At 48.3% G+C, this 12,779-nt stretch overlaps 1 protein-coding gene across 2 annotated transcripts in view; it reads left to right on the top strand.

The window, feature by feature from the left end:
• Window positions 1-3,933: 3,933 nt before the first annotated feature.
• The window catches only part of LOC115116404 (protocadherin-18-like), an 11,100-nt gene continuing 2,254 nt past the window's right edge, over window positions 3,934-12,779 (top strand). Inside the window, exons 1-3 of one of the 2 annotated variants that reach the window (XM_065003500.1) lie at window positions 3,934-6,911; window positions 7,488-7,543; window positions 8,202-8,371. In XM_065003500.1, the coding sequence (XP_064859572.1) occupies window positions 4,416-6,911; window positions 7,488-7,543; window positions 8,202-8,371 (2,722 nt within the window). In that variant the 5' untranslated portion in view covers window positions 3,934-4,415. Of the gene's footprint in view, window positions 6,912-7,454; window positions 7,544-8,201; window positions 8,372-12,779 lie in introns of both variants that reach the window. The other variant, XM_065003499.1, reaches the window with a different exon arrangement.

Here is a 12,779-nt window from a genome sequence, read left to right as displayed (position 1 = left end):
TATCTAACACATGTATAGCCTATCTCTGTCTCTGTCTCCAGTCTCTCTGTACCTAACACATGTATAGGCTGTCTCTGTCTCTGTCTCCAGTCTCTCTGTACCTAACACATGTATAGGCTGTCTCTGTCTCTGTCTCCAGTCTCTCTGTACCTAACACATGTATAGCCTGTCTCTGTCTCCAGTCTCTCTGTATCTAACACATGTATAGCATATCTCTGTCTCCAGTCTCTCTGTATCTAACACATGTATAGCCTATCTCTGTCTCTGTCTCCAGTCTCTCTGTATCTAACACATGTATAGCCTATCCCTGTCTCTGTCTCCAGTCTCTCTGTATCTAACACATGTATAGCCTGTCTCTGTCTCCAGTCTCTCTGTATCTAACACATGTATAGCCTATCTCTGTCTCCAGTCTCTCTGTATCTAACACATGTATAGCCTATCTCTGTCTCTGTCTCCAGTCTCTCTGTATCTAACACATGTATAGCCTATCTCTGTCTCCAGTCTCTCTGTACCTAACACATGTATAGCCTATCTCTGTCTCTGTCTCCAGTCTCTCTGTATCTAACACATGTATAGCCTATCTCTGTCTCCAGTCTCTCTGTACCTAACACATGTATAGCCTATCTCTGTCTCTGTCTCCAGTCTCTCTGTATCTAACACATGTATAGCCTATCTCTGTCTCCAGTCTCTCTGTATCTAACACATGTATAGCCTATCTCTGTCTCTGTCTCCAGTCTCTCTGTACCTAACACATGTATAGCCTATCTCTGTCTCTGTCTCCAGTCTCTCTGTATCTAACACATGTATAGCCTGTCTCTGTCTCCAGTCTCTCTGTACCTAACACATGTATAGCCTGTCTCTGTCTCTGTCTCCAGTCTCTCTGTCTCTGTCTCTGTCTCCAGTCTCTCTGTACCTAACACATGTATAGCCTATCTCTGTCTCTGTCTCCAGTCTCTCTGTACCTAACACATGTATAGCCTATCTCTGTCTCTGTCTCCAGTCTCTCTGTACCTAACACATGTAGCCTGTCTCTGTCTCCAGTCTCTCTATCTCTGTCTCTGTCTCCAGTCTCTCTGTACCTAACACATGTATAGCCTATCTCTGTCTCCAGTCTCTCTGTACCTAACACATGTATAGTCTATCTCTGTCTCTGTCTCCAGTCTCTCTGTACCTAACACATGTATAGCCTATCTCTGTCTCACAGTCTATCTCTGTCTCTGTCTCCTCTCTGTACCTAACACATGTATAGCCTATCTCTGTCTCTGTCTCTCTCTGCCTAACACATGTATAGCCTGTCTCTGTCTCCAGTCTCTGTCTAACACATGTATAGCCTGTCTCTGTCTCTAGTCTCTCTGTCTAACACATGTATAGCCTATCTCTGTCTCTGTCTCCTGTCTCTGTCTCCAGTCTCTCTGTATCTAACACATGTATAGCCTATCTCTGTCTCCAGTCTCTCTGTATCTAACACATGTATAGCCTATCTCTGTCTCTGTCTCTAGTCTCTCTGTACCTAACACATGTATAGCCTATCTCTGTCTCTGTCTCCAGTCTCTCTGTATCTAACACATGTATAGCCTATCTCTGTCTCTGTCTCTCTGTATCTAACACTAGCCTATCTCTGTCTCTGTCTCCAGTCTCTCTGTATCTAACACATGTATAGCCTATCTCTGTCTCTGTCTCCAGTCTCTCTGTATAGCCTATCCCTGTCTCTGTCTCCAGTCTCTCTGTATCTAACACATGTATAGTCTATCTCTGTCTGTCTCTGTCTCCAGTCTCTCTGTATCTAACACATGTATAGCCTATCTCTGTCTCTGTCTATCTCAGTCTCTCTGTATCTAACACATGTATAGCCTATCTCTGTCTCTGTCTCCATCTGTACCTAACACATGTATAGCCTATCTCTGTCTCAGTCTCTCTGTACCTAACACATGTATAGTCTATCTCTGTCTCTGTCTCAGTCTCTCTGTACCTAACACATGTATAGCCTATCTCTGTCTGTCTCTGTACCTAACACATGTATAGCCTATCTCTGTCTCTGTCTCCAGTCTCTCTGTACCTAACACATGTATAGCCTACATGTATAGCCTATCTCTGTCTCCAGTCTCTCTGTATCTAACACATGTATAGCCTATCTCTGTCTCTGTCTCAGTCTCTCTGTAGTCTCTCTAACACATGTATAGCCTATCTCTGTCTCTGTCTCCAGTCTCTCTATCTCTGTCTCTGTCTCTCTGTATCTAACACATGTATAGCCTATCTCTGTCTCTGTCTCCAGTCTCTCTGTATCTAACACATGTATAGCCTATCTCTGTCTCTGTCTCCAGTCTCTCTGTATCTAACACATGTATAGCCTATCTCTGTCTCTGTCTCCAGTCTCTCTGTATCTAACACATGTATAGCCTATCTCTGTCTCTGTCTCCAGTCTCTCTGTATCTAACACATGTATAGCCTATCTCTGTCTCTGTCTCCAGTCTCTCTGTACCTAACACATGTATAGCCTATCCCTGTCTCTGTCTCCAGTCTCTCTGTATCTAACACATGTATAGTCTATCTCTGTCTCCAGTCTCTCTGTATCTAACACATGTATAGTCTATCTCTGTCTCCAGTCTCTCTGTACCTAACACAGTCTCTCTGTCTCCAGTCTCTCTGTATCTAACACATGTATAGTCTATCTCTGTCTCCAGTCTCTCTGTATCTAACACATGTATAGTCTATCTCTGTCTCCAGTCTCTCTGTATCTAACACATGTATAGTCTGTCTCTGTCTCCAGTCTCTCTGTACCTAACACATGTATAGCCTATCTCTGTCTCCAGTCTCTCTGTATCTAACACATGTATAGTCTATCTCTGTCTCCAGTCTCTCTGTACCTAACACATGTATAGCCTATCTCTGTCTCCAGTCTCTCTGTATCTAACACATGTATAGCCTATCTCTGTCTCCAGTCTCTCTGTACATAACACAATTCTAAACAATACTTTAGGAGGAATAATGTATATCCTACATTATCCCAGCCCTGTCTCCAGTCTGTCTGCTGCAACAGACCCACAACGAGAGGAATAATGTATATCCTACATTATCCCAGCCCTGTCTCCAGTCTGTCTGCTGCAACAGACCCACAACGAGAGGAATAATGTATATCCTACATTATCCCAGCCCTGTCTCCAGTCTGTCTCCTGCAACAGACCCACAACGAGGGGAATTATGTATATCCTACATTATCCCAGCCCTGTCTCCAGTCTGTCTGCTGCAACAGACCCACAACGAGAGGAATAATGTATATGCTACATTATCCCAGCCCTGTCTCCAGTCTGTCTGCTGCAACAGACCCACAACGAGAGGAATTATGTATATCCTACATTATCACAGCCCTGTCTCCAGTCTGTCTGCTGCAACAGACCCACAACGAGGGGAATTATGTATATCCTACATTATCACAGCCCTGTCTCCAGTCTGTCTGCTACAACAGACCCAAAACGAGAGGAATAATGTATATGCTACATTATCCCAGCCCCACTACACTCATAAAGAAACCTGGCGTTTTCTAACGGCGACTACCAAAACATATAACCGGGCAAACGTCACCAATGAAAGTTCCTCTTGAGTTATTTTACCCTTCCCTATTGTTGAGGCATGCTCTCATTCTCTCCCCCCCTGTCTCTCTCTCTCTCTCTCTCTCTCTCTCTCTCTCTCTCTCTCTCCCTCTCTCTCTCTCTCTTTCTCTCTCTCCCTCTCTCTCTCTCTCTCTCTCTCTCTCTTTCTCTCTCGCTCTCTCTCTCTCTCTCCCCCCTCTTCGCAGGGGTGAGAGTGAAGAAAGAAAGTGGATGAAGAACCCGAGAGGGTGGAGTTTGCCCCGTCTCGATCTCTCCTCCCCTCCCTCTTTCTCCCCCCTCTCTCCTCGCCTCTGTTTTGAGTGGTCACCGGGTTAGCATTTTATTTAGGAAGCATTTTGTCTTGCTGGGGAGAAGAGAAAGGGGCCGCTATTCCGTTGTATGGCTGGTTAGATTGAGGCGGGCTATTTTGGGGGAGCCATCAGACGGAGAGAGAGAGCGAGAGAGAGAGCACGGCACCGCACACAGAGAGAAGCACAGATTTAAGCGGTGCTCTATAGGAGTACTCTGAGACTCGCGCAACAGATTTGTATGCGTGGAAGGGATCTTAGATAACTCACTCTCACTTTGGACGTTGTGTTTTCTAGTAGAAATGACTGCGGAACGCAACCTGCTTTTTTTAATGCTCAAACGTGTTTAAATGGGGATATCTAGCCTTTGGAGAATGCGCTGCGATTAGCCTAATGACTGTCGTCCGGGCGCAGTGGATTCGTTAAATTCATTAGGCTACAATAACGGAATCAGTACTGGCTGCGTAAAGGAGCTATTTTGGAACTACTTTCAGAATCACCCAAAGGGATTACTTTAAAGATGGAACCTGGAAAAATAATCTGCGTATTTTATATCCGAATATGGATACTTCTCGCCGTTATGGCGCTGGCCACGCAAAACGTCAAAGGTAAAACATTAAAATATCAAGTTTACGAGGAACAGAAGGTGGGCACTGTTATTGCGCGGCTTAAAGAAGACGTGGCTGATGTTTTGGTCAAACTCCCAACTTCTGTGTCTTTGCGCTTCCGAGCCATGCAGAGAGGTAGCACGTCTTTCCTATCCGTGCGCGAGCAGGACGGAGAGATCAGCATCCGTTCCAAAATAGACCGAGAGAAGCTCTGCGAGAAGAACCTCAACTGTTCCATTGAATTCGACGTTCTGACTCTTCCAACAGAACACTTGCAGCTCTTCCACGTCGAGGTGGAAGTGTTGGACATTAATGATAACGCGCCCCAGTTCGCCCGCGTCGTAATCCCCATCGAGATCTCCGAGAGCGCGGCAGTTGGGGCGCGCATTCCCCTGGACAGCGCGAGTGACCCCGACGTCGGGGAGAACTCCCTCGATACTTACTCCCTCGAGCCCAACAACTACTTCAAGATTGACATTCAGAGCAGAACGGACGGGGCTAAGTACTCGGAGTTGGTGGTGCTAAGGGAGCTCGACAGGGAGATGCAGCCAGGTTATGAACTTCAGCTGACGGCCTCCGATAAGGGCGTTCCCCCTAAATCCGGTTCTACTCTCCTCAGAATTAGCGTGGCAGATTCAAACGACAACAGTCCTATTTTCGAACAGTCTTCATATGTGATTAATCTATTGGAGAATTCACCTGTTGGATCTCTTCTTATTGACCTGAATGCGACTGATGCAGACGACGGAACCAACGCCAAAATCGTCTACTCCTTTAGCAGTCACGTGTCCCCGAAAATCGTGGAAACGTTCAAGATCAACTCGGATAACGGCCACCTGACGCTCATGAAGCGCGTGGACTTTGAAAGCGCGACATCATATGACATCGATGTCCAAGCCCAGGATATGGGCCCCAACTCCATGCCAGCACACTGCAAGATCTTCATCAAGGTAGTGGACGTAAACGACAACAAACCAGACATCAGCATCAATCTGATGTCCCAAGGGGACAGAGGCAAGGAGGACGCGGCCTATATCTCCGAGGCCGCTCCATTGGATTCCTTCGTGGCCTTAGTAAGAGTGGAGGACCTAGATTCCGGTCTGAACGGAGAGGTTGTGTGTAAACTCCACGGCCAGGGGAGTTTTAAACTACAGAAGACCTACGAGAACAACTACATGATCCTCACTAACGTTTCGCTGGATCGGGAGAAGAGGTCAGAGTTCAGCTTGACGGTCATCGCCGAGGACCGCGGCACGCCCAGCCTCTCGACCATCAAGCACTTCACCGTGCACGTGCTGGATGAAAACGACAACGCTCCACGCTTCCAGAAGGGACGCTATGAGGTGTTCAGATCAGAGAACAATGCCCCTGGGGCCTACCTCACGTCGCTATTGGCAACCGACCCCGACCTGGACGCCAACAGCCAGGTGAGCTACTTCCTGGTGGAGAACACCGTTCACGGGAGCTCCATCTCCACCTTTGTCACCATAGACCCGTCCAACGGCGCTGTTTACGCCCTCCGCACGTTCGACCGCGAGGACGTCAGCCGGATATCCTTCGTAGTCCAGGCCAAGGACGCCGGGGAACCCTCGTTGCTGAGCAACGCCACCGTCGTCCTGACAATCCTGGACGAAAACGACAACCCGCCGGTCATCGTGGTTCCGCAGCTCTGGAACCTCACGGCCGACGTCCCCGTCTCCAAGTACACCGAGGCCGGTAGCCTGGTTACGGCCGTCAGGGCGACCGACCGAGACACCGGCGTCAACGCAGAACTCACATGTTCAATCACTGCCGGCAACGAGGAAGGCTTCTTCTCTATGGATCCCAGAACGTGCGAGATCAGCGCCAACGTTAGCCTCGACATGTTTCCCCACGAGTTTGCGGAGCTCACCGTCCTGGTCAGTGACCACGGTTCCTTGCAACAGACCACCAAGGCCGTCCTAAAAATCAGCCTCTATGAGAACATGGAGGGCCACGTGCAGGTGCTGGACCAGGGGGAGACGCCGCTCGACGCCTCCCTCATCATCATCATGTCCCTGGGGGCCATCTGCACTATGCTCCTGGTCATCATGGTCATGTTCGCTGCCCGCTGCAACCGAGAAAAGAAAGATACCAGGAACTCGTACAACTGCAGGGTGGCAGAGACCAACCACCAGCATCACCCGAAGAAACCGTCGCGGCAGATCCACAAGGGTGACATCACACTTGTTCCCACGGTGAATGGGACTCTACCAATCAGAGCGCACCACCGCTCACCCTCGGCCACGCCCCCCATGGACCGGGCGCCAATGGGAAGCCGGCAGAGCCACCACAGCCACCAGTCACTGAATAGCCTGGTGACGATATCGTCCAATCATATCCCGGAGAGCTTCGCCCTGGAGTTGGCCCACGCTACGCCACCCGTCGAGGTGAGATACTACAGAACACACAATTCCCCTCTCTCTCGCTCTCACACACACACACACACACACACACACACACACACACACACACACCTACACTCCCCTCCACCATTCTAGAATAATCCGTCATAAATCCTAGCCTCTTGGTAAACAGTTCCTGAGTGTCAGTAAATCCATAGTGAAATGACTGTCCATTTAAAACTAGTAGAAGTGATTCCAGATGTAATCATGGATCCGGTTTGTCTTTGTATCTTCACCCTCAAGCCATTATGTGATCGTTGTTCTCTCCTCTCCATATTGATGCAGCCCCGTCACCCACCACCACCCCATTGTTATTTCTCTCATCCACTTTCTGTCATCCATTTTGAAATCATCATATTTGTCTCCTCACCCTCCTCAGTGTGTCACCACCATCAGACTCACTGTGTGTCATCCATCTTGTTTTGTTCCTCATTGTTGTCCTCATTTTTTCCCTGTCGTCTGTTTCCATCCGTTCTGTTATTCATCCTCCTTTTTTCTGTTGTTTTTATTTGTTTATTTTGGATATAGCAAGTGTCACAGCTTCTGTCCCTGCTCCATCAGGGCCAGTACCAGCCTAGACCCTGTTTCCGTGGCAACAAATACTCCAGAAGCTACAGGTAAACAAAGCATCCCCCCCAAAACATTGTAACGTTTTGCTCTTTTGAGTTGTCAAATTCCCTTGTGTCCACCGTGCTTTTCATTAGTAGCATCAATAAAATGAGTAGCATTAGTAGCATCAATAAAATGAGTAGCATTAGTAGCATCAATACAATTAGTAGCATTAGTAGCATCAATAAAATTTGTAGCATTAGTAGCATCAATAAAATTTGTAGCATTAGTAGCATCAATAAAATTAGTAGCATTAGTAGCATCAATAAAATTAGTACCATTAGTAGCATCAATAAAATGAGTAGCATTAGTAGCATCAATAAAAACATATGTAATGACAGTATGGATCTATATTAGTTTGGCCCTTTTTCTAAGATGGCTCTTTTGTTTATCATGTTTTGAGTTTGAATCATATCAATATCATTCAATCCAAAAGTTTGTGGGATCACATGTCTGTTTCAACTGTAGTGTTGTGAAATGTTTGTTTTGTAGTTCTGTCTACCTCTCTATGTTGAGCATTAATCAGTGGGACAGCAGCTTCTACCACTAAGACACACCAATTACATACATTTTAATTGACTCAATTGTATTTTCATCTCTCTCTCTCTCTCTCTCTCTCTCTCTCTCTCTCTCTCTCTCTCTCTCTCTCTCTCTCTCTCTCTCTAGGTATGCATTGCAGGACATGGACAAGTTCAGCTTGAAGGACAGTGGTCGTGGGGACAGCGATGCGGGGGACAGCGACTATGATATGGGACGAGAGTCCCCCATCGACCGTCTGCTGGGGGACGGCTTCTCTGAGCTCTACCACATGGACATGCTCCACAGACTACACCCAGGTCAGTTACATAGAGACATGAGACAGCCATCTTGGTAGAGGCAGGATAGACTATAGTGCTTCTCTGAGCTCTACCACCTGGACATGCTCCACAGACTACACCCAGGTCAGTTACATAGAGACATGAGACAGCCATCTTGGTAGAGGCAGGATAGACTATAGTGCTTCTCTGAGCTCTACCACCTGGACATGCTCCACAGACTACACCCAGGTCAGTTACATAGAGACATGAGACAGCCATCTTGGTAGAGGCAGGATAGACTATAGTGCTTCTCTGAGCTCTACCACCTGGACATGCTCCACAGACTACACCCAGGTCAGTTACATAGAGACATGAGACAGCCATCTTGGTAGAGGCAGGATAGACTATAGTGCTTCTCTGAGCTCTACCACCTGGACATGCTCCACAGACTACACCCAGGTCAGTTACATAGAGACATGAGACAGCCATCTTGGTAGAGGCAGGATAGACTATAGTGCTTCTCTGAGCTCTACCACCTGGACATGCTCCACAGACTACACCCAGGTCAGTTACATAGAGACATGAGACAGCCATCTTGGTAGAGGCAGGATAGACTATAGTGCTTCTCTGAGCTCTACCACCTGGACATGCTCCACAGACTACACCCAGGTCAGTTACATAGAGACATGAGACAGCCATCTTGGTAGAGGCAGGATAGACTATAGTGCTTCTCTGAGCTCTACCACCTGGACATGCTCCACAGACTACACCCAGGTCAGTTACATAGAGACATGAGACAGCCATCTTGGTAGAGGCAGGATAAACCAGCTTTATACTCTTTGTGTAAAAGTCTTTGGGTGCAGGGCAGTGATGTCACAGAATATAAAAACCAAGCCAGTTGACATCACCCGCTGCAGTAATACAGTCCCGTTTTCACTAGATATATAACACGACCCAGTGATGCCCACCGTCACACACATCACACTAGGCTGCTCACACCAGGTTCTCCCCAACACTTTAATAAATCATCTATTCAGTTCAGCACCGTGGACAGCTGCTCACCACGTTTTCCAATCTTCCCCATGTTGGCTTCAACAATACACGTCTCACCTGAATAATCAAAAGCTGATTTTTAACACCACATTTTACGGCCTGGACTCCCAAATAACACCCTATTTTCTTAATAGTGCACTACTTTCCCTATGTGGTGTACTCAAAAGTGGTGCACTATGTAGGGAATAGGGTGTGATTTGGGACATATAAACTATTATATAACAGCCCATTCACTCAGTAGCACTATTGTGCTTCAGCTGTATTCTTCCCCCACAACCTTTCATTTCCAGGGGTTTTATCAGGCAGACGTGTTCCTCCATTACCACCCTCCTGATATCTGGCCCTCAGATAGAGTCGTGTCGGTAAACGCCTCCCCGATTTACACTGTGACTCTCTCTGTCTGTCACTGTGTCGGGTGGGTGGGTGTGTGTGTGTTTCTGTGTGTGTGTGTGTGTGTGTTTGTGTGTGTGTGTGTGTGTGGTGGGTGGGTGTGTGTGTGTTTCTGTGTGTGTGTGTGTGTGTGTTTGTGTGTGTGTGTGTGTGTGTGTGTGTGTGTGTGTGGTGTATACGCGTGTGTCTGTGTTGGCTGTTTGAGTGACAGGCCGGCCCTTTCATGTCTGTGCTGAGGAGAATTCACAGTAATTGCTTTTAAAATTATGTTGTTCTCCCCCCTGAGAGCCACAGGCTCTCCTCTTCTCTCTCTTCTGTCTCTTCTCCTCTGTCCGTTATTCTTCTCTTTATGGAGAGATGAAGGAGGGAGGGAAGAAGGAGAGATGGAGGATTGAGGGAAGAAGGAGAGATGGAGGAGGGAGGCAATAAGGAGAGATGGAAGAGGGAGGGAAGAAGGAGAGATGGAGGAGGAGAGGAAGAAGGCTAGATGGAGGGAGTGAGGGAGGGAGGGAGGGAGGGAGGGGGGAGAGGGAGGGAGGGGAGAAGGATGGAGCTAGGGAAGGAGGGACGGAGGGGAGATGGAGGGAGTGAGGGAGGGAAAGGAGATGGAGGGAGGGAGGGAAGGAGCAGAGAAGGATGGAGCTAGGGAGGGAGGGACGGAGGGGAGATGGAGGGAGTGAGGGAGGGAAAGGAGATGGAGGGAGGGAGGGAAGGAGCAGAGAAGGATGGAGCTAGGGAGGGAGGGATTGAAAGAGGGGGGATTAACTGTTTTTGAGCCTGATTGAATGGAGTGATTTAATTTGTTTACTTTGTCACTCATCCCAGTAAAAATCGGTTGACCTTTTTGATACCAAAACAACATCTATCTTTCTCACAAAAATGGTTGGTTCAGATGTCTAGAGTTTACAGAGAGTGACATGAGGGAAAATGTTAGAAAGGCAACAGAGGTACAGGACTAGACAGAGAGGTACAGGGTTAGACAGAGAGGTACAGGGTTAGACAGAGAGGTACAGGACTAGATAGAGAGGTACAGGGTTAGACAGAGAGGGACAGGGTTAGACAGAGAGGTACAGGGTTAGACAGAGAGGTACAGGACTAGACAGAGAGGTACAGGACTAGACAGAGAGGTACAGGGTTAGACAGAGAGGGACAGGGTTAGACAGAGAGGTACAGGGTTAGACAGAGAGGTACAGGACTAGACAGAGAGGTACAGGGTTAGACAGAGAGGTACAGGACTAGACAGAGAGGTACAGGGTTAGACAGAGAGGTACAGGGTTAGACAGAGAGGTACAGGACTAGACAGAGAGGTACAGGGTTAGACAGAGAGGTACAGGGTTAGACAGAGAGGTACAGGACTAGACAGAGAGGTACAGGGTTAGACAGAGAGGTACAGGACTAGACAGAGAGGTACAGGGTTAGACAGAGAGGTACAGGGTTAGACAGAGAGGTACAGGACTAGACAGAGAGGTACAGGGTTAGACAGAGAGGTACAGGGTTAGACAGAGAGGTACAGGACTAGACAGAGAGGTACAGGGTTAGACAGAGAGGTACAGGACTAGACAGAGAGGTACAGGGTTAGACAGAGAGGTACAGGGTTAGACAGAGAGGTACAGGACTAGACAGAGAGGTACAGGGTTAGACAGAGAGGTACAGGACTAGACAGAGAGGTACAGGGTTAGACAGAGAGGTACAGGGTTAGACAGAGAGGTACAGGACTAGACAGAGAGGTACAGGGTTAGACAGAGAGGTACAGGGTTAGACAGGTAACAGAGGGATTAGACAGGCATCAGTTTAACAACTATCCATTTGTATCAGTGCTCCTGGTCTCCTCTCTCCCATAGCTATGGGACTGTGTCCTCTCTCCCGTAGCTATGGGACTGTGTCCTCTCTCCCGTAGCTATGGGACTGTGTCCTCTCTCCCGTAGCTATGGGACTGTGTCCTCTCTCCCGTAGCTATGGGACTGTGTCCTCTCTCCCGTAGCTATGGGACTGTGTCCTCTCTCCCGTAGCTATGGGACTGTGTCCTCTCTCCCGTAGCTTTGGGACTGTGTCCTCTCTCCCGTAGCTATGGGACTGTGTCCTCTCTCCCATAGCTATGGGACTGTGTCCTCTCTCCCGTAGCTATGGGACTGTGTCCTCTCTCCCGTAGCTATGGGACTGTGTCCTCTCTCCCGTAGCTATGGGACTGTGTCCTCTCTCCCGTAGCTATGGGACTGTGTCCTCTCTCCCGTAGCTATGGAACTGTGTCCTCTCTCTCGTAGCTATGGGACTGTGTCCTCTCTCCCGTAGCTATGGGACTGTGTCGTCTCTCCCCTAGCTATGGGACTGTGTCCTCTCTCCCGTAGCTATGGGACTGTGTCCTCTCTCCCGTAGCTATGGGACTGTGTCCTCTCTCCCGTAGCTATGGGACTGTGTCCTCTCTCCCGTAGCTATGGGACTGTGTCCTCTCTCCCGTAGCTATGGGACTGTGTCCTCTCTCCCGTAGCTATGGGACTGGGACTGTGTCCTCTCTCCCGTAGCTATGGGACTGTGTCCTCTCTCCCGTAGCTATGGGACTGTGTCCTCTCTCCCGTAGCTATGGGACTGTGTCCTCTCTCCCGTAGCTATGGGACTGTGTCCTCTCTCCCGTAGCTATGGGACTGTGTCCTCAATGTCTAACCAGATAAAACATTGAGACTGTATTTTCCAGCTAGCAGTGTATGTACTGAGTAGTGTTGACAGACAACAGTTCTGTAGGCTGCTGCATATCAATGCCAATCATACACCTTGACACTGTGTCCCCTCTCTGCTCTCTCCTCTTCTGAGCCACGAGACCCTTTAATCAATGTCAATCATACACCTTGACACTGTGTCCCCTCTCTGCTCTCTCTTCTTCTGAGCCACGAGACCCTTTAATCAATGTCAAACCAAACATGTTATTTGTCACCAGTCTCTGTGTCTCTCATGTCTCCCTTCTCATTCTTCTCTCTCCCTAGCTAGGAACCTGTGTACCAAACACAACATT

This window comes from Oncorhynchus nerka, linkage group LG18 (assembly GCF_034236695.1).
Source record: "Oncorhynchus nerka isolate Pitt River linkage group LG18, Oner_Uvic_2.0, whole genome shotgun sequence".
Classification (NCBI taxonomy): domain Eukaryota; kingdom Metazoa; phylum Chordata; class Actinopteri; order Salmoniformes; family Salmonidae; genus Oncorhynchus; species Oncorhynchus nerka.
Note: the sequence above shows the minus strand (reverse complement) of the source record. Positions and strands in the feature narration are given on the sequence as shown.